The sequence below is a fragment of the Phascolarctos cinereus genome, unplaced genomic scaffold (assembly GCF_003287225.1).
Source record: "Phascolarctos cinereus isolate Bilbo 61053 unplaced genomic scaffold, phaCin_HiC Scaffold_2;HRSCAF=192, whole genome shotgun sequence".
In the NCBI taxonomy this organism is placed as follows: Eukaryota; Metazoa; Chordata; class Mammalia; order Diprotodontia; family Phascolarctidae; genus Phascolarctos; species Phascolarctos cinereus.
In genome coordinates this window covers 222,687,121-222,709,869 of record NW_027555625.1, presented here as the reverse complement: position 1 = coordinate 222,709,869, position 22,749 = coordinate 222,687,121, and the positions used below count along the sequence as shown (strand labels likewise).

Below are 22,749 nucleotides of genomic sequence, written 5' to 3'. Positions count from 1 at the left end.
ATGTAACAAAGATTTTGGTCTTTTTTGCTTTCTCAGTATGAGGTAGGGGAATTGGAAGGGAAAGAAAGTAAATTTTCATTCATTGAAAAAAGAAAATTTAATTTTAAAAAGATGCAACACTTTTAAGGGGTAGCATGTTGAAGTAGAAAAAGCAGTAGGCTTGAAGTGGATAAAACAAAATGCTCAAGATTACTAATAAATACAAAAATGCAAATTGAAATAACTCTAATGTACCACTGCACACCTACCAGATTGGCAAAGCTGACAAAAACGGAAAACAGCATTTGAAGGGCTACAGCAAAATAGGCATATTAATGTGCAGTTGGTGAAGGTAGGAATTCACGCAGCCATTCTAGAAAGAATTTGGGATAATGCTATAACTACAAAAAACACTGAATTGTGCAAACCCTTTGACCAAGAGAAATATGTGAAATATATCAAAGAAAGAAGAAAAATCCCTATACGTACAAAAATATTTATAGCAGCTCTTTTTGTAGAAGCAAAGAAGTGGAATTAATGGGGTACCCATCCCATTGGGAAGTGACTAAATAATCACATAAGAATATAATGAAAGTTCCCTCAACCTCTGGGGCCTGCCAACCTTGGAACATCCATCTTCCCATACTGTCCCCTTTTTCAATTGATGAGTTCTTCCTGGAACCCTCTATTTTGAGAAAGAGCATAGACTAGGCATCCTACATCCTTTCCTGGCTCTACTTCTGACACTCCCAACTTCACCATCATTTCCTCCTACCCTTGCCTGCTTTTCAGCTCTTTCATGTTGTCTCCCATCATGTTCTTCCTGGAATCCTCTATTTTGAGAAAGAGCATAGACCAGGCATCCTACATCCTCTCCTGGCTCTACTTCTGACACTCCCAACTTCACCATCATTTCCTCCTACACTTGCCTGCTTTTCAGCTCTTTCATGTTGTCTCCCATCTATTAGAAAGTAAACTGCTTGAGAGCAAGGATTATCTTTCTTTTTGCTTCTATTTGCAGACTCAGCACACAGCACAGTGCCTGGTAGATAGTTAGCATTTAATAAATGCTTATTGACTTAACTTGAAATACTATTATGCTTTAAGAAATAATGAAAAAAAATGGTTTCAGAGAAACCTGAGAAAACTTAAACAAATTGGTGTGGAGGGAAGTGAGTAGAACCAAGACAACAAATTTTACAATAACATTGTAAAAACAATCAGTTTTGAAAGACTTAAGCAATCTGATTGACAACATAATGACTAACCATGATTCCAGAAGACCAATGATAACAGAAAGGTGAGAGACTCAGGGTGCAGAACAAAAAATATACTTTTTGGGGGTAGCTAGGTGGCACAGTGGATAGAGCACCGGCCCTGAAGTCAGAAAGACCTGAGTTCAAATCCGGCCTCAGATCAAACACTTGACACTTACTAGCTGTGTGACCCTGGGCAAGTCATTTAACCCCAACTGCCTAAAAGCAAAAAAAAAATATATATACACACACACACACACACACACACACACACACACTTTTTGGCCATTACCAATTACGAAATTTATTTTGCTAGGCAATATGTGTATATGTGTGCATACATGCGCATATATACAGATATATACACATACACACATATATATTACATGTGTGTGTGCATGTATGTATACATATATGTTACCAGGTGGATGCTTGTCTCTTCCTCTTAATGGGAAGAGGAGTGGGGATTGACAGAAAATAGCAATTTTTGTACCTATTTGTACATTAAAAAAAATTTTTAAGGGAATCTGACTCCAGATACATCAAAACAGTTATAACAGTACTTGTAGGGGGAAAAGAATTGCCTACTATGTGCCAAACACTTGACAAATATTATCTCATTTGATCCTCACAACAACCCTGGGTGATAAGTGTTATTATTACCCCTATTTTTACAATTGAAGAAAATCAGGCAGAAAGAAGTCAAGTGACTCTCCCTGGTTTACATACTTAGTAAACGTTTGAAGATAGACAGCATTTAAACTTAGGTCTTTCTTCCTGAGTCCAGGCCTGGCACCCTAACCACTGTACTACTTAGCTGCCTCTATTTGTAATAACGAAGAACTGGAAATAAAGCAGATTCCCACAGGTTGGTTAATTGCCAAATATGTTGTGGTAATATACAGGAATATTATTGTGCTGTAAGAAACAACAAAGATGAGGAATACAAAGAAGCACAGACTTACATAAAGCGTAAGAGAAGAAAACAGCAACAAGCAAACACAATATACAATCACACAATATAGATGGCAAGAACTACCACAAAAATCAAAAATGAATGTTGCAAAAATGATCATAAATATGTTTGGCTCCAAAAAAGGGAGACAAAAAGACACCTCCTCCCGCTGCTTTCTAGAGGTAGAGGAGTGGAATGTTGCTTATAATGTCAAATTTTTTATTTTATTGATCAATTTCACATTATTTCCTCTTCATCCAATTTCCCTTTTCTTTCAAAAAATTATTTGATATGTGAACTGATTCCATGGAAAGGGTAAGGGGGAGGGATACAGGGGAAAATGAAGACAATGTTAAAAACAAAAATGATCAAAAATGTATTTTGCAAAAAATAATTTTGTTAAGTATAATATATGGTTTCCCAAAAACTGCATCTTTTTAAAGAATGAAATGTTTTAAGAACTATTAGATTTTCAAGAACTGTTTTAACTATTTCAAATTTCCAACAAATAAATTTAAATAAATTCTCTCTAATGTTATTATCTATAATTTTTTAAAAAGTAAAATGATAATCCTTTCATGACAGAAAAATTACATAACCGGTTTGAAGATAAAATTCACTCAAGCAGCTGGAACAGAAACAAAGACAACAAAAATAACTTAAGTAGCATACAAGCAGGAACACAAAGTAAAAATAGTCAAAAAGCATTTATTAAACACCTACTATATGCCAGGCATTGTGCTAAGTGCTGGGAATACAAAGAAAGTAAAAAGACAGGCCCTTTTGTCAAGGATGTCACAGTCTAAAGAGGGATGCAACATGAAAATAACTATGTGTGAACAAGATATATACGTGATAAATTGGAGGTAATCAACAGAAGGAATTAACATCATTAAAAAGAGTCAGGAAAGCCTTCTCATAGAGGATGGAATTTTATCTGTAACTTGAAAGAAACCATGGAAGCCAGGAAGTAGAAATGAGGGAGACAGCCAATGAAAATGACCAGAGTTTGGAAATGGAGTATCTTGTACAAGAAACTACATAGAGGCCAGTGTTGCTGGATCAGAGAACGTTTAGGGAAGTAAGGTATAAGGAAGCTGAAAATGTAGAAGGATAGGTTGCGAAGGGCCTTGAATGCCAAACTGAAGATTTTACGTCTGATCCTGGAGGTGAAAGGATGCTACTAGAGTTTACTGAGTAGCAGAGTGGCATGGTCAGATCTGTGCTGAAGGAAGTTCAGTTTGGCAGGGGGAACGGAAGATGGACTGGAGCAAGAAGAGACCTGAGGCAGGAAGACCAGCCAGTGAAGTACAGCAATAGCCAAGGCAGAAGATAATGAAGGTTTCCACTGGGGTGGTAGTGTGTCAAAGGGGAGAATGGAGTATATATGCAAATGTTATGAAGGCAAAATTCTAGGACCCGGCAACAAAGCGGATAAGGCAGGATAAGAGAACTTCATAGGAATGCTTTAGCTGCAGAAAGCATAAAACCCTCTAAACTGAAATGATAGCCTGAAATCCTGTCTGTAGCATTTACTTTCCATGTGTTCTTAGCAAATCACAAATCCCTGGGTCAGTTTCCTCATGTATAAAATGAGGGGGATAGATCACACGGCTTACTAAGGTCCTAACTAGCTCTACATCTATGATCTAAATCTAAGTGTACATGCAGTCTACTGCCAAGTTTGGTAAATGTGTTGGTTAATTTTGCTGAACCACTTTTTTTTTAATTCACTTTTTTTTATTCTTTGATGTTTCCCTTGTCAGAGGAATGGGAAGGGATATAGTCAATCAGTAAATAATATCAATCCATAAACATTTATTAAGTACTTTATGCACTGTGCTAAGCACTAAAAAATGAAGGTGACAAAAATCAATTAAAACGCTAAAAAGAAAATGTATAAATATATTAGTAAATATATGCTTGACCTGTGGTAGAACCTTCTGAGGTTATATTGGTCTGATTAGCCACAGTTAGAACACTGTACCTTGACCCCAACATAACGATGTCATTTTCGTCCTCTTTGAGAATGAAGGACCACAACCCAACCATTACTGAAACAAAAGAATTTCCTGAGAAAATTAGATATTTTCAATAAATAAAGACTAAGTTTTTCACAAGTCATATTTTGTGATATCAAAAGGATTGCCTGCATCATAAGAAGGTTGCTTACAGAGAACTAAGTATAAAAAACCTCATTCGATATGAGAAATGTTGATGCTACTTACAACTACCACTGTAGTTGAAATGATGCGTACCAAATGATATGTATAACAGCTTCAAATGCAGATAATATTGTGAGGAAAGTCAATTACCCATATGTCTAAAGACATCTGGAATCAATTAATCAAGAAACTAAAAGCTCCCTAGTTTGCTCTGCACTGAATAAAATAAAGGAAAGATATGATTAAAGATGCTCAGTTTATTATAGATGTATATATAATATATTGGTGAAACTAATGGTAGCTTAGGTAAGGTTTTTTCATTTCAAAAATCCATTCGTGGTAATGTCATATCAAGATAAATTTTCAATAGACAAAATTTTTAAATGAAATTGCTATGTGAGATAACATATACACTGATTACGCACTGAAGGAGCATAATCAGGATTGATTTTCTTTATATTGCTAGTGCTTAGCATAATTACTGGCACACTATATACGTGTTTTAAAAGCACCTCCTAACCAAAACACTGACCTATAAGTATTAGTTTACATGTGATCCTTTATCCTTATTATGACAGTAATATCCTTATTATGACAATAAAATCACTGTCATAATCATTTATGCAGAAAAATGAGTGAAAACCTACGTAGTTTTTCAAATTGTTATAAGTAACTGATTTATAAAAATATTCCATTAAAAAGCAGACTTTTAAAAATTGTGAAAACAAAATACAGAAAGCTTTCTCAAGCCAAAGCACTTAATGCTAGCTGATCTAAGAGAAATTAAAAACTTTTGTCATAATAATAAAGTAAATTCATTTCATAACAAAAATTTCCTCCAGAAATAGGTAGTTACTATTCTTAGAAAACTATTCTCCTGAAAAATCAATGTAAAGTCTTCTAATTTACACTCTGATCAAGAATGATCAAATAAATATTTGGAAAAAAAAGAATAATCAAATAATAACTTAAATGTGTTAGAGCTATTGGTAACAAATATACAAAATAATATTCTTGATGTTTCCAAATTTAAATATCTGCTGCTAAATGAAACAGAAGTAAAGACCTGTTTATTAACTCTTTTGCAAGTCTACAGAAATAATTCTCATTTCATTTTGAAAGTCTAAATATTTATAAATGTGAACGGCTGAAGAACCTGTCTCAGACAAATATGATATATTTGGTTTTACTCTATCTGAACAAGAACTTATCTTCTGTTACCTATTATGCTGAAATAAGCATTTAAGCCTGAAAATCTTACATTTTGGCTACAGGTGAATAAAAAAAAATCCTGGTTTATCAAACAAAGCATTACAAATTTATTACCAAGAACTTATTTGCATAAAGTGGGGTTTTCTGATGTTGCTGTAAGGATAAAATATCAATTAGTAGCTAAAAAATATAAGTAACAACATAATGGCACCACATATTTAGAGAAATTGCATCTGAAAATAAGTTCACATATTTCACTAATAATATTAATATAGTTATTTTATGGATTGAAAATATGAAAATCATAAAGAATTTTATCAATTGAGAATCTGTATGTTATCTCATTTTCATAATATTTTTGAAATTTTTATATTATAAAAATGTGACTTCTTGATTTTATTTGAAGTTCATTACCAGTAGGCTTGCCACTTGGTGATGACTTCTTTGGCCATCTCAACTCATGAAACCAAAAAAAGAAAAAGATACAAAATGACCCTCAGTCTCAAGGAGTTCCCTCCCTTCCACTTCTGAAGAGAAAGAAGAACAAGAGAACAAAGGGTGCTAAAGAGCTTACTGTTCTCAGACTGACTCTATAAACTTGAGCTTGGGCTTTAAATGAGAGATCTTTGTCCAATAAATAATTGGATATGTTAATCGAAGAAATGAACTTTATGCATCTTGACATTCTCACTCTAAATGAAATCAGAAAACAGAAAGTAGAAGCAGCTAAACAGGATGGTTTATGGGCCCTCCATAGAGAAGGAATTAAATAAGTTGACAGAATTGGTTTTATTTTCTGTCCAAAGGCAACAAAAAATATTGCATGGGGCATTTGACTATTTCATATTTCAGTGCTCATAAATATTTGCAAAAAGACCACTAGATAAATAACTGTAGCTCATGTACTAACATCAGCTGCAAAGGATGAAAAGATAAGAAAATTGCAGCTAGGTCCTGATTAGTTCAAGTAATGGAGCCTCTGTAGAGCTCATATATATGCAGATTCACACGATTCAAACTTGTAATTATGTCAAATACGGTTAAGTGGTTCCAGTGCAATGGAAATACAGTGCTAATTTGAGTAATGGAAGATAATGGAACCTAGAGGAGTCTAACACTCTCCCAGATGTGTTTATTTTATAGAAGGTAGAAACACCACTGAAGAGAACAAAGATAGGAAAAAGAGATGGATTAGGCCAAATATACAAAGAGAATACTTGTGCAAGAGGTCACACAACTGTAAAAGACGCTGAAGGATCAAGTCACAAGATAGCTGAATGATGCAAAGATACCAAAGATATGAAAAAATCAGACTTGACTAATACCAAAAACAAAAAAAAAACACAAAACAGAAAAACCAAAAATCTAACCAGGAAAAAAAAATCAACAACTACAGAGTTATTTTACTACTCTCCCATCTATAAAATGCTTTCTTGAGAATCCCCTACACACACACTGCAGATATCCTTGATGAGGGTGTCACAGGGAAAATAGCACACCATATTACTGTCATCATACTTTTGACTAAACAACATGGGATCCCTCTGTGTTTAGTTTCATTACAGAAAAGCCTCACATTCTCTGAAGGTGTTCTTCATCTTCACTGGAACCTCCTATCTCTCAATTCCTCAGGACTCTCCCAGGTCATCATACTGGTTCTAAATTCACTTTCTTCCCTTTCCAATCTGGACTCTAAAACATTAGCCAGTTCACATTTACACTGTACTCCACAGTTTGCTCCTTCATCCTATCAACTCTCTTGACTTGCCAAAACCCAACCCTCCCAACATTCTCCTCCTTTCCTCACATGTTACCAAACAGAGCTGGAAGAAATCATGTAATCAAGCCAACTGTTTGTCCATTCTCAATGTTGTCAAATCTCAACCAGGCCCTCACCACAACAGCAAAGCAATTCTTTCATTTCTCTTTGATTTTCTATACCTCTCCCTACAAAACGGCTATTCCATAATTCTTTCTTCAGATCTACTATACTACTACCCTTTCATCAGATGACTTTGCCTTATACTTTACTAAGAAAATTTTTAAATCTAAGGGGTAAACACACTATTCTAGTAGAAACCCCTGCAGGAAAGACAAGGGCAGCATGTGCCAGGCAAGTCAAACCACTACAAGCGCTTCATAACCACCTACCCTCACATCCTAATGGAAAAAATCCTAAGAACCTGAAACCATGAACACTGGAAATAGCAGGGCCCTCCAGACCACTGCATTTTGACCCTGGGCTCCAAATCCATAAAATGGAGCAATCACTGAGGAAAACAAGCCCACTTTCTTCAATACCACCATACCAACTGCCACTGGTGGAAAGGTAAGGACCAGTGTGCTAGCAGTGGCAGCATCCACCCACACCACTAGTCCAGCTTCCAGCACAGGCTCCATACCATGATTTCAGGAAGCAACCATTATGGATAGAAATACGACCTCACGGTAGCATCTGTGGGCACTATAGTCCTGCTTCCTTAGAAGTCACAGCTAATGAAGACCAAGAAAAGAAAATTCTTGCTACCAATGACTTTCGCATTGTCAAATGGTTCAACAAGAGAAATGGATATGACTCTACCAGTGGAAATGACATCAAAGAAAATTCATTACTATCTGCTTTGCTGCTATACCCTAAAGACCACAAATTCTTTTATCTGGCTTGCTTCTCAAAGTTCCAGTATGTGTTCTCTCTCCCATTAGAATGTAAGTTCCTTGACAGCAGGAACTGTCTTACTTTAACATCTGCATCCCCAGCACTTAGCATAAAGTACTTTGCACATAGTAAGTGCTTAATAAAAGGGTTTTTTTACTCATTAAAAAATAAAATTCACTTGATACAAACTCTTCTCTATATCTCACATGCTTTTGACATTATGTACTATACTCTTTTCCTTTACTCTAGTTTTTAATGAAGAGGTGATTCTGATATTATCCCCTCCCATCTTTTTTAGCATATTGCCCCCACAATCATCCACCTTCATCTGATTCTTTAATCTGCTCTTAGTTACTGCGTCCCTCTGTCGTGCTTATAAACATGCCCAAGATTCCTCCATCCTGTAAACAAATACACTATACCTTACCATCTCTTTAATCAATCACTCTATATCTCTTCTCTCTTTCAAAGTCAAACTGATGATGATGGTGATAGCTAATATTTATACTAGACTAAATGGACTCTAAGGTCCTTTCTACTTCTAATTCCTATGATGCTATAAAATAAAATTATGTGTAAATACTTTTGAGTTCCAGGCAAGAAACAGTACACTTGAAATGTAATATATTTCCTTTTACCAAATGTATTTTTGCTGAAAGTAATTCTGTGGCAGGTAATATATTCAAGTAAATTTATGTTTTCAATGTTAAAATATTTAGACTCTTAAAATCTAATTGTTTTGTAATATATTTCCTTTAAATTATTTAAATGTTTAAAAATATAAAACATGCTAAATATAAAACACCAATATTTTGATGATAAGGACATAGGTTCATTTTAAGTGGAATTTAATGGTGAAATAATATACAAAGTTGTTTTAAAGTCAACTTTCTTAGAACACATATATTAAAAGATATCTATTTTCTTTTGCATTCAGAAAAAGCAGGAATATTAGCTATTCTTCCAGGCTAACTTAAGTCACCTGAAAAATGGGTCGATATTCATCTGTGACTATGACCTCTTTCAGAAACCACTATGTTCAATCATTTAGTGACATCTCAAGAGACAAGCTATTAGGCTTTTGGCTAACTTCCAAACTCAGTAATCATTTATTTCCCTTAATTCTAGGCTTAACCTCCATCAGATACAATAGTTCTGCCTCCACTGATAAAGTGTTTTGTTGTATTAATGGGTTAGGAAAGTTTAATTTACCTCTTCAAAATGGGCCATTAACAAAATTGAATCAAGAAGAGTATGTCACACCTAATGCATTTACTAGCTGTATGACACTGGGCAAATTACAATCTCTCTAACTTCAGTTTTTCTGTAAAATGAGAACAACAACAAATGTAACAATTATCTCACAGGGATACTGTAAGGATCAAATGAGAAAACGTTTTAAAGTGCATTCTAGGGGTAGCTACGTGGCGCAGTGGATAGAGCACCGGCCCTGGAGTCAAGAGGATCTGAGTTCAAATCTGGCCTCAGTCACATAACACTTATGAGTTGTGTGACCCTGGGCAAGTCACTTAACCCCATTGCCTAGCCAAAAAAAAAAAGTACATTCTAAGTTTTAATGTGCCATAAAAATATCAGTTATTATTATTAAATTAGTATGTAGATTTTTAAAGCCATAATTAACTACAATTCATGGTTTTATGTGTTAAATGGAACCTATTTGAAGGGTTTTTATGTTTATCTGTAATTCCTTGAGATGAAGGTATAGCAGTGAGCCCAAGGAAGAATAATTTCTTGGTTTGCTGCAACTCAATTTAATCATTTTGCATTTGGAAGTATTATATTCAGCAACATTCATTTAATTTGAACAGTGCTAACATTCAAGGTTGATATCTTGTTCACTACTCTATAGAGGCGTTGTTTCTTTTGACTTGATGTCTTATTACTGTATAGACAGCAAAGAAGCAATTTACAAAAGGGAGATATGTATTTTTTGGAGGGTGTCAGTGTGTCCTTGAGCTTGATATGGTGGATATAATTCCTCTTTGTAGATATCAGAGAGTTTGAGGGAAAAAAAATCAAACCCTATAGTTACAAAAGAAAAAATTAGTTAGTAAAAATATATTAAATACATATGCATACTTTTTCATGTAACTAGATCTTCATGAGGCTAAAAGCTCATAAGAACACAAAATCTACACAAGAAACAAAATTAGTTTTAAATGAATATTAACCCATTTATTCTGGAGGTTGGGGAGTAAGCAAAAAAGATCAGTAAGTCCCTATTATAGACACACCAGGAACCATTTGGAATGAAAACTTTGATCTGAATCACCAAAAAGGTTCTGAACAAGTAAACAAATATTGTTTCAACATCATAATTTTCAAGTACTATGGAATGAGACAGCCTGAATCTTGGGTTTTGTTTTGTTTTGTTTGTCTTTTGTGTTTTGTTGTTTTGTTTTTTCAAAAGAGTGATGAAGGTAGCATGAAGGTAGCAATGTATACTAGATAACTGATCTTGTTCCCTAAGGGTGAAAATTAAAGTCCTATAATCCAAATCATTCCCTGAGATGTTCAAATTACTTAGAATTCCATGGGAAAATAGACCTCAATTTCAAAAAAAAACTTTAAACAGAAAAGCTAAAGTTAAATTGCAGGAAATTATGTTAGTATGCATATGGTCACTAAAATGATACCGCTTATTCTGATGCCCATAGTTCAAATAAACCAGGTCTAACATATGCACAAACACATCACGAAATCTACTTACTCTATCCATTTCCCTTTCTCCTCTCTTTTAACATTTTTCTGATTTCTTACCTCTCTTCATCTAGCTTAAATTAAATTCAATAAGCATTTATTAAGCACTTACTAGGTGCCAGGCACTGTGGTAGACACCACAAATACGAATTCAAAATGCAAATATTCCCTGCCCTGAAGGAACTTATATTCAGCTGAAGAAAAAAAATTACATTTACGTAGATAAATCCACACAAAATATTTACAAAATGATTTCAGAGGGGAAATGTTAATGGAAGGAATCAGAAAAGGCCTCATATAAGAGTTAGCACTTAAGTGGAACACTGAAGGGATTCAGAAACTCCAAGAGGCAGAAGCGAAAGAAGAGGGAATTACAAGGACAGGAGACACATCTGTGCAAAGATGGAAAGTCATTTATGGAGAACAGCATGTTGGCCAGTCTATCAGAAACATGAAACATACGATGGAAGCAATGTAAAATCATCCTAGGAAGATGGAGCTCACAGGGATTTCAGGAGGTCATCTATTCTAAACTCCTTATTTTAAAGATAAGGAAACTGAGACACCAGAATAATGAAGTGGCTTATCCAAGGTCACAAAAGTAATAAGTGGTACAGCTAGGATTGGAACACAAGTTCTCTGAATTTGGCATACAGTTTGGCGTTGGAGCTAAGTTGTAAAGGGCTTCAAATACCAAATACTGTAGAAAGAATCATTGTTGTTGTTGTGGAGTCATTTCAGTCACGTCTAACTCTTTGTGACCCCATTTGAAGTGTTTTGGGCAAAGATACTGCAGTGGTTTGCCATTTCTTTCTCTAAGTCATTTTACAGATAAAGAAACTGAAGCAAACAGGGTTAAATGCCCAGGATCACACAGCTAGTGAGACTGTGTAAGTGTCTGAGACTGGGTTTGAACTCATGAAAACAAATCTTCCTGATTCCAAGACCAGTGTTCTATCCACTGTGCCACCAAGCTACCCCCATAGGAGTCTACTAAAGATTCTTCATCATGAGAGAGAGATGCCAATCCTGCATTCTGTTGTTGTTATCGTTGAGTTGTTTCAGTCACGTTCACTCTTTATGATCCCTTTCGGGGTTTTCCTGGCAATGGTACTGGAGTAGTTTGCCATTTCCTTCTCTAGCTCATTTTATAGATGAAGAAATCTGACATAAACAGAGTTAAGTGATTTACACAGGGTCACACAGCAATAAATGTCTAAGGCCAGACTGGAATTCAGGAAGCTGAATCTTCCTGACTTCAGGATAGGCACTCTACCCACTATGCCACCTAGCTGCCCCAGCCTGTACTTTAGGAATAAATATTTGGCACTGAGGAGGCTAATTTAAATCAACCTCTGCCTATATATACTATATGAAAACTATCATTTATAAAGCACCTACCATGTGCCAGGCATGTTTATAAATGTCTATAAATATTATCTTCTTTTTTTTTTTCGTGAGGCAATTGAGGTTAAGTGACTTGCCCAGACTCATACAGCTAGTAAGTGTTATATGTCTGATGCCAGATTTGAATTCAGGTGCTCCTGCAAATATTATCTCATTTGACCCTCACAACAACGTGGCAAGGTAGACTGGAATTTGTATTTCCATTTTACAGTTAAGGAAAGAAAGTTTACAAATTTACAAAGAGAAGTTAAGTGCTAATTTAATTATTCCGGGTTACACAGATAGGCCATATTTGAATTCCTGATTCCAGGTCTAGCACTCAATACACTGGCATGTATTCCTCTCTGTAAACCTTTTTCTTTCATTTTATATATTCCTATTCTTCCTTTTCTCTTTCTATCTTTTCTCATTAATTAACTATAATATATACAGAACCAAAGAACAATTTTCATTATGGTTACAATTACTGAGTGATGTTCTTCTGATATAAACTTTAAAAACAGGTGAGTAAAATATTTTATATTACTTTATCTTAAAACAAAAATTTAAGCTGCTTTTTTATACTACATGGGTCCTCATTAGATTTGTTCTATGGGTCAGTGACATACAAAAATGTTTCACATCCCTCCCTTAGAACAATTTTAACTAAAATTTCTTAGGTTAAGAACACATGTTATCAATTAGAATGAAATGAATCCTAGAGAATCATTCAAATCTGAGTCCTTTACAATGAAAAACAGTTCTGACATTGGCATAATCTGGCTGACATTGCATCTAAATTCTTTATTTTCAAAGAGCAAATTTCTGTATGTCTTTTGACAGGAAAAAGCAGGAAAGCATACCAAAATGATATGCATTTTAATGGAAGTTACCTTACCCAAACAGTGAAAAAAAAACTAAACATCATAATAATTTGCCCATGCCATATTTATCATCAAATATAATAGCCACTATATCATTTTACAGATTCATATGATATTGCATAATGGTTTTACAAAGAAGGAAAGTGAGGCAATGAAAGGAAAAATTCCTCTTTTTTTCTAGGTTCTAATGGTTAGACTTTGTCCTTTTTAAAATTATTTCTATCTCCTGTAGAACGGCCAACTTTTTGTTATTACCATGAAAAGTAGAGGACAAAATATTTTTTTTAGTTGTGGAATGCTGTTTTGTAGGGCCTTTTTCAAACAGTAAGTTTACCTTTCTCATTACATTTTTCAAAGGCTATCATTAAAATGGGCTTGTACTTCCTAAATGTAACAGAATAGAGAGCAGGAAAAGTCAGTCCAAACTTTTGCTCCTGCAGGGGAGCAGAGATTCAATATAATGCTTTGACCCATGTGTAATGTTGTTAGAGAGAATCAAGTCACAAGACTGAATTTTTCCCTATGTTTCATAACTGGAAAAGGTACATAAACAATGGCACTTACTTTTTAATTGTGTTTCTACAGTCAGCAATATTTGACAAGGCCAAATTATGAAAAGGAAAATCAGCATAATATTATCAAAATGAAGCACACAATCACATAGAGTACTAGCCTGTCATATGCTGCAATCATGAAATTGAGGAGAAGGCTGATTGACTGTTCCACACTGATCTGGTGAGTAGAAGGCAGGCGCTTGTTCAGTTGGTAGTAGATGGATGAAATGATGGTTTCCAGACGGGACACACTGATCTCAGTGTTATGGTCCAGTGTGTTAAGGCCATTGTCTCGGAAGGCTTCAATCATGTTCCAGATATCAACAAGGTGCACTAAAAATGAAGAAAAAAATAAACTATCACCTATTTTAAAGCATAAAACATGTTTCATATCTATCAGATTTGTATCTTGGACTTCAGGAAAACAGATTCCCAAAAATTCAGAGAAAACATAGTTCCAATCATTCATTCATCAAGCACTTATTAAGAGGCTACTATGTTATATGTAAGGCAATGCTAGGTATTGGGAGATACAGAAAAAAAAAAGTAACATCTGTACTTGAAGTTTACTTATATTCCACTGGGGGAAATGACATGTATATAGATAAGTCAAAACAAGGTACATAAAAATGAAATACAAAGTAATTTTTGGGTCTGGGGGAAGGGAAGAACAGAAGAATGACAGGGTCCCACTTCTACTTTAGGAACATCAAGGTGGTAGCTATGTGAGAATGGATTAGGGGACAGAGATTGAAAGTTGACAGGGTGACCTAGGAAGAGGGATCAGGGTACATTAGTGGGGCTGGTGTGGACCAGAAGAGAAAATGGGGAATGGTTTCAGGATTTGGGGGTATAGAAAAGGTAGCTCAGGACAAATGAATAAGAATTTCTAGTAAGAAATTACAAAATCAGGCAAAGTCCTCTGTGGAAAGGAAAGAAGAAGGAATGGCACAGGGCTTAAGGAGAGAAGTTAATGTTTTGCACAGCATTCTGAAGAGAATAAATGAAAAGGCCACTCATGGAAAAATAAAGGGATTATCATATACTAGTTAAAATTAGATAGGATAAATCCACAGGGAACCCAATCAGTACGGCAGTATTACTTCTTCCAGAACCAATAAGCAGTACATAAAAAGCATTCAGAAGGCAGGTAGTGAAGGTCACCCTGGGCTGGGGTTTGGCAAGGCATGAACAATGAGAAGTTAAGGGAGCAAGGGTTTCAAGATGAGAGAAGTGGGTTCATTAAATTATTACCTACAGGGTCAAAATTAGAAAGAAAAGAAAGTAAGATCAGGCCAGGGGTGATAGGTTGGGTAGAATAACTGGAAATTATGATGAGGATGAAAAACAGATTTAGACATGAAGGGCAGGGGAAGATGGAGGAACAGGAAGTTAAGGTCAAAATGACTCCAGAGTTCTTGACCAAAAAAGTGAAAAACTTCTATGACAAGTGATAGTAAAATCACAGGTATGACTTTCACTATGAGTAACTGAGACAAGAGTACATGATACAGGTTATGAAAATTGGGGAGACTAATGAACTTGTTGGCCAGGGTATTACAGACTCTAAAATGGTATAATTGAAAAAACAATGAACTGGGTGTCAAAGACCTTGTGTAGTCAATTGACAACCTCTCAGTATTTCTGGGAGTGGGCTTCAAAGTCACATAATACAACCTTCTCATTTTAAAGTTTAAGAAAAACTGTGGTTCAAAGAAATTAAGTGACTCAGCCAAGATCATACAAGTATAGGTATAAAGTATCAGGGTGGAGATTCAGGTAATTGTTCTGCCTATCTCACAGAATTGTCATAAGGATTAAAGAAGATAATGTCAAATAACAAAGTACTCTGTAAACTATAAAACACTATATAAACATAATATATGGCAATGTAAGATGAAGCAATGTGATTTATTAGGCAGGAATGAGTACAGAATGAAATTCCAATTATATAATCACAAATAATTTACACATTGAATTGTCTTAGCAGATAGAGAGCCAATCTTGAAGCCAAGAAGATCTGAGTTCAAGTCTTGTCTCAGGTACTGACTGACTATGCAACCCTAAGTAAGCAACTTAACCTTTCAGTGCTCTAGACAAATCCCCAAGATTGTTGTTACTGAAAGGTGAGTATCTGCATTGATAGAGGGGATTCCCAGTGAAATCACAGGTCCAATTCTTTTTCTAATCTTTATCCCTATTCAATTTTTAAGTATAAGGAAAAACACAGCTATCAGTTCCAAGGTAAACATAACCAGCTATCCACGTGACCAGATATCTCTTTCAATAACAAAATCACTTTGTAATCTGTTTTTTCTTTTTTTTCCAATTTTATTAATTTATTGATTTATCAACAATCGCTTCCATATGCTTTTGAGTTGAAAATTTTTCTCCCCCTTCCTCCCCATCACCCTCCCCAAGACAGCACGCAATCTGATATAGGTTTTACACATACATTCCTATTAAACATATTTTCACATTAGTGAAGTTGTAAGTAAAAATTAAAACCAATAAGAGGAACCATCAGAAAGATGAAACAAAACTCAACAGAAGGTAAAAATAAGTGATAACGATTTGACTTCCATAGTTCACTCTTTGGATGTGGATAGCATTTTCCATCTCGAGGCCTCTGGAGATGTCTTAGATCCTTGTAAAGCTGAGAAGGGTTCAGTTTAACAATATTAGTCATCGCATAATGTGGCTGTTATTGTGTACAAAGTCCTCTTGGTTCTGCTCACTTCACTCAGCATCAGACCATATACGTCTTTCCAGGTTTTTCTGAAGTCAGCCTATTCATCATTCCTTATAGCACAATAGTATTTCATTACATTCATATATCACAACTTGCTCAGCCATTCCCCAATTGATGGGCATCCTCTCAATTTCCAATTCTTTGCCACCACAAAAAGAGCTGCTATGAATATTTTTGTACATGTGGGTCTTTTCCCATTTGTTTGATCTTTTTGGGATATAGCCCTAGAAGTGCTATTGCTGGATCAAAGGGTATGCACATTTTTTTAGCCCTTTGGGCATAGTTCCAAATTGTTCTCCAAAATGGTTGGATCATTTCACAACTCCACCAATAATATATTAGTGTTCCAATTTTCCCACAACCTCTCCAACATTTATCATTTTCCTGTTTTGTCATGTTGACCAATCTGATAGGTGTGATGTGGTACCTCAGTGTTGTTTTATTTGCATGTAATCTGTTTTGTTTTGGCACCATAATCACTAAATAACACAATATAAAATTGTACAGTATTACATAAACCTAGACATCCAACTTCACAGTACAAATGATGTAACATATTTTTGCCTAGGTAACAACTCCATGAGACACAAGAAATATTAAAACAAAGTCAAAAGACAAATAGAAGAAAATGGAAGATATTTCAAAGCAAACCAACTAACCCTGAAAACAAGTTTGGGAGAAAAAAATTAAGAATAATTGGGTCATCTGAATGCCATGACCCAGAAAAGAGCTGGAATCCTATTTCAAGAAAAGTAAGAAAACTACCCAGATCTACTAGAATAAGAAGGCAAAGAAGACATTAAAAAATCTACTGGTTACCTCCTGCAAGAAACTCCAAAATGAAAATTCTCAGGAACACCAAGCCAAAATCGACTTTAAAGTCAAAGAAAAAATACTGCAAACAGCCAGAAAGAAAGAATTCAAATACAAAGGATTCACAGTCAGGTTCACACGTGATTTAGCAACTTCCATTACAGAGACCCAGAAAATTTGGAATACAGTATTCCAGAAGGCAAAGGCTATTGGCTTACAGCCAAGAATAACTTAACCAGCAAAACTGAATATAATACTGCAGGAGGAAAAAAATGGATTTTGGAGAAAATAGAAGATTTCTAAGCATTCCTGATGAAAAAATCAGAGCTATATAGAAGTTCTGAAGTTCAAACATAGCAGCAAAGAGAAACATTAAAAAGGTAAACATGAATGAAGAACGACAAAAGATTAAACAAGGATAAACTACTTACACTGAAGTATGGGCAGATGATACATGCATACTCTCTTAACCATAACACCACTGGGATCATAGAAGGAGTCCAATTAGATAAAATTTCATAGTGGTTCTGTTATGTTCTGATGATCTTATGAAAAGAATGGAAGTAGAGAAGAAGACCACACTTGGGTGGGAGGGAAGAGAGGAGGCAAGGCAGGCTGAAGAAAATTATCTCACATAATCATGGTGCCCAGGAAGACATCTACACAAATGGGGGTAGGGAGAGAGAGCTGGAGGGGAGTGACTGACATTTGAACCTTATTCTCATCTGGTAAGAAAAAAAAAAGGAAGAATATACAAACATAGTTGGGTACAGACACATATTTCACTCAACAAGAAAATAGGAGGGAAAAGGAGAAAAGGAGAGGGGGAATTAGAAGGAGGATAGATTAATGGAAGGATTAATCCTAAGCAAAAACAAACTTCATGTAAAATATATATATGGCTCTTTTTGAGGTGACAAAGGACCACAAAGCTTCAGTGACTTGCCAAGGTCATACAGGAAATAAGCATCAAAAACAAGACTTGAACCCAGGTCCTCTGATTCTAAAGCTATTGATTTTTCTAGCTAGTTTTCTTTGAACACCAAATCCTACAGCTGTCTACCTACATCTGTAGTGGAACATTCCAGATTTCTTCCAACACATATTTGTTCTTAAATTTATTATCTTAGATTTTCTTCTATATGTCTTTTGACTTTGTTTTAATATTTCTTGTGTCTCATGGAGTCATACATTCTGCCGCCACCACAAATTTATTCCTCCATTTAATACATTCTTTTAATAGTATGTATAATATACTGTACTGTGATATCTATAATGTCTTCTTTACACAGTTTAAAATTTTAATTTAGTTTTGTTACTTTATACCAGTGTATTAAAAATGGGTATTTGGAGCCATAAGTATTTGTTACAAGTATCTTTCTCGCTATTTTTACCTAAGGCTTACTGGATCCCACTTTTATGCTAAAGTTTTCTATATCATACATTGTCCTCCTTTGAATGTGGTTCTGTGATTTTTTTAAAGTACTTATCCCTCTAAATAGAATTCAAAGCTTTCTTAGTCAGGTGAGTAAGCTTCCTGCAAAATATGCATATTGCTTCCAGTCTTCAAGATCTATACTCTCTCCCTCAGTCATCTTCCTGGTATCAGAAGCTATATCTTAGGGAAAACCAGATATTTCTGTGATGGCATCTATATCACTAACTATTCATTTTCTATATTGTCTTCTCTTACAAATCCAGTGTCATCTAAAATGAGAATAAAAAACTATGACTCCAAATCCTACAACTGTCTACCTATATTTGTAGTGGAACATTCCAGATTTCTTCCAACACATATTTGTTCTAAATTTATTCAATGTTGAAAAGTAAAAATATTAATTTAATATTAATTAATTCATATTAATTTAATGTTAATTAATGTTAATTTAATATTAATTAATTAATATTAATTAGCAGGTTTGATGAGTCTTACAAGCACATATCACATCTCATAGAGTGCTCCCTTCAAGAATAGTGCATACTAGTTTACAATGCCAGGTCTACAACCAACTGATTATGTCTCTTGCCCTTGAGTTCTGCCTGTAATGTCTATAAATCCTTTGTGTTTCACTGAGGATGGAATTTCCTCAGAAAATCCAGAATCAGTCTCTGAAATGAACCCTTTATCTGTTATATAAGGTGAGTGATACAGGATTACTTCTGCTCTGTCACTATGTAAATCCCAAAATGTGACAGTGCTTTTTCCCTTTGAGGAACAGACCAGTCCAAAGCAAGCCTGCTATAAAAGGAACGCACCACTAGAGAGCGCATTCAGGGCATCAAACTGCCACAGAGCATTTCAGTTTACTCCCTGCTTCCTCAACCCTTTGAAGTATCCAGATACCTAAATTCAACTTCTATTTTCTGTCTTTTCCCCATGGACTAATCCAAGTTGAACTTTAAAGTAAACTAGGTATTATTACAAGAGAAAGTGAGGAGGAAATACATTCTACCTTAACAGAACCCAAAGAGATGTCTGGGCTTTGGTGAGTGGGAAGCTGAGGATGTTAGGAAGCAACATTCTTCAGGACCCTGGACTAGGGTGCATTATTTACCCACCAGCTGCCACTTCTCTTTATTACTAAGATCAAAGGGCAAACAGACATCAATAACTTTGATGAGGAATTCACTGGAGAAGTCCCAGATCTGACACTATCCTGGGAAGGTCATCCCCCTCTTAGCAGCTGAGCAAGAGGCATTCAGGGACTTTAACTATGTTCCTAAAGGTTGCTGGCACTGGCTCTCCAAAGAACAAGGAATAGACCCAGGAGTGGGGAACCTGACATCTTGAGGCCATATGTGGTCCTCTAGGTCCTCAAGTGTGGCCCTTTGACTGAATCCAAACTTCACAGAACAAAACCCCTTAATAAAAGGACTCAAAACCAGATCAGGAATTTGCAGAGCTCAGACCAGGTAGGTAGTGAGCTAGTTATTTTACAGATCACTTTGGGAGCACTGCGAAGAATACTAAGTCCTCCATTGGAGATGTTCAATCTGAGATGCCTATAATAAATTTAGTTGGAAAGATCAAAAAGGCAATTTATCGTGCAGGACTAGAGCTCAGGAGACAGTGTAGGGTTGGATATCGTTTGCAAAGAGATGATAGTAGAACCCATGGAAGCTGATAAGACCATACTATATAAGGAAAAGAAAAGAGGACCCAGGACAGAATCATGCTCCCCAACTTCTTTGCAAAGTGGAGGATCAACAATGCATATGTCAGACTTTTTGGTTGGTTAGCTTTGCTGAAGTATTTTTTCTTTTTTTTCTTTTGTTATAAGGTATGTTTCTCTGGGAGGATATATTGGGAAATGACAGTGATAAATTAAAGTGATGACAAAAAATACCAAAAAATTACTGTCTTAAAATCAGAGCAAATATGGCAAATGCATTTCACTACAAAAAAAATACAGGAAAAATACATCCCTCCCATTAAAGTATGCTGACATGATAAAAATAACAACTAACAAATAGTGCTTGAGTACCCATCGTGGGGCAAAGTGTCATGCTGTTCACTGTAGGAGATATAAAAGAATGTGAAACCCAAACTTGTGCTTAAGGAATTTATAATCCAAATGAAAAGATAAGGCATAAATACATAAAAGATAAAGAATAATGCAGCTAGCACATTAAAATTTCTTACATTATAATACTAGGCATTAAAAAGATTCACGCATGATCTCACAATGTCAAAAAAACAAGTAGAAATAACTTACATTACATCTTTTTTGTACAAATCTTAGTTTGCAAGCTGTCCGGTATGTTGATAGCCTGATGACATCAAAATTCTGAGCACCTGGCAATCAAAAACAAAACATATATATTAAATACATATACAAATCCTTTAACAAAGTCCTACTGTAATGTTTCATAGAGTGGAGGTAACCCTGGGTTCGCAAACACTATACCAGAAAGTGACAAAATCTAGTAAGTCCTACCAAGGCTTCATGTAATCAGTAAGTGTTGAAATATGTCTGGGATCCAAGGATGATCTAATAAGGTGAAAAGAGTAGCGAACTACAGTGGTGAAGGGTGTGCCTATGCAGGTGAAATCTTGGATTACATCAGTATTGAAGTATGTGTGTGTGTCTGTGTATCTGTATATGTTTCTATGTATGTGTTTATGTATAACTGAAGTATGGAGTAGGAGTACTATATTTCCAATATTTTCCTAGACATTTCTATTTTAACCAACACCTCCACATTCAACTTGTGCAAAATTTAACTCATCTTCCCTTCAACATGTTATTTCTATTAAAGTAGAAACATTATCTTTCCAGTCATTGAGACAAATAACTTTAGAATCACTTTGATGCTTCCTTCATGCTTAAGCTCACTGAGGACAGAGATTCTTTTATTTTTGCTTAGTAGGTGCTCAATATATTAGTGGAATTAAATTATTTACACCCTACCTCCAATCAGTGGTCAAAATCTCTTGATTTTTATCTTTACAGTATTTCTCACATCTATCTTTCCTCACACTGCAACCACTGACCTATCTTACCTTTTCTATTGTAACAACTTCCTAGTTGGTCTTGCCACCTTTAATTTATCTCCTCCTCAATCTGTCTCTTAGTTGTCAAAGTAAGCTTCCTAATGTACAGGTCTAAACATGTCACTCTCCTGTTTTAAAAGCCTTCCTATTTCATATAGGGAACTACTTAGACTATTATTTTTGTTGCTGTTCAGTCATTTCAGTCATGTCTGACTCTTCATGACCCCATTTGGGGTTTTCTTGGCAAAAATACTGGAGTGGTTTGCCATTTCCTTCTCCAGATCATTTCGCAGATAAGGAAACTGAGGCAAACAGAGTTAAGTGATTTGCTCTAGGTCCCACAGCTAATAAGTGTCATAAGCCAGATTTGAACTCAGGAAGATGGATCTTCCTGACTCTAGGCCCTGCACTCTATCCACTGTGTCACCTAGCTGCCCCAGCCTATTACAAATGGCCCCCAATTAGTTCCTTTTGTACTTTGCTGCCTCCTGACCTTCATGCACTTGGTCTTTTGAAATCTCTCTTTTTTCAAGGCTCAGTTAAGGTGCAAGCTCCTCCATAAAGCATTCCTATCTTCCCACCAAACTTAGGGTCATAAGGTGATTTCTCCTCAAAATTTTATTATAGCATTTTTCCTGGATCACTCCTTTGCACTTATCACATTCTATCTCGTATCATACTTAGTATATAACTATGTATAGGGACAGTCTCCTATTAGATTGCAACCTCATTTTAAAAAAATACTCAGAAGAGAACAAAAAGAGATGTACAAGAAGACAGAGAGGTGCACTATAGCTTTAAAATAAATGTGAATGTATACTTTTCTTTTAAAAATGAAATCTGCATATTATAAGGATTACTACTATATATATATATGTCATTATTATGAGGTTTAATGTACAATCCTCTTTTTCTGTTCTT

General features: G+C 35.3%; 1 protein-coding gene across 12 annotated transcripts in view; it reads right to left on the bottom strand.

Moving 5' to 3' along the window:
* Positions 1–22,749, bottom strand: part of DTNB (dystrobrevin beta) — a 307,191-nt gene that overhangs the window by 258,096 nt on the left and 26,346 nt on the right. For 11 of the 12 annotated variants that reach the window (XR_002323946.2, XR_002323947.2, XR_002323948.2 and 8 more), the window contains exon 1: positions 13,888–14,096. Coding sequence is in view for 9 of the 12 variants with exons in the window: in XM_020983931.2 (XP_020839590.1) it covers positions 13,888–14,078 (191 nt within the window). In the remaining 3 variants the exon portion in view is untranslated. Of the gene's footprint in view, positions 1–13,887; positions 14,102–21,045; positions 21,130–22,749 lie in introns of those variants that run through there. The other variant, XM_020983941.2, reaches the window with a different exon arrangement.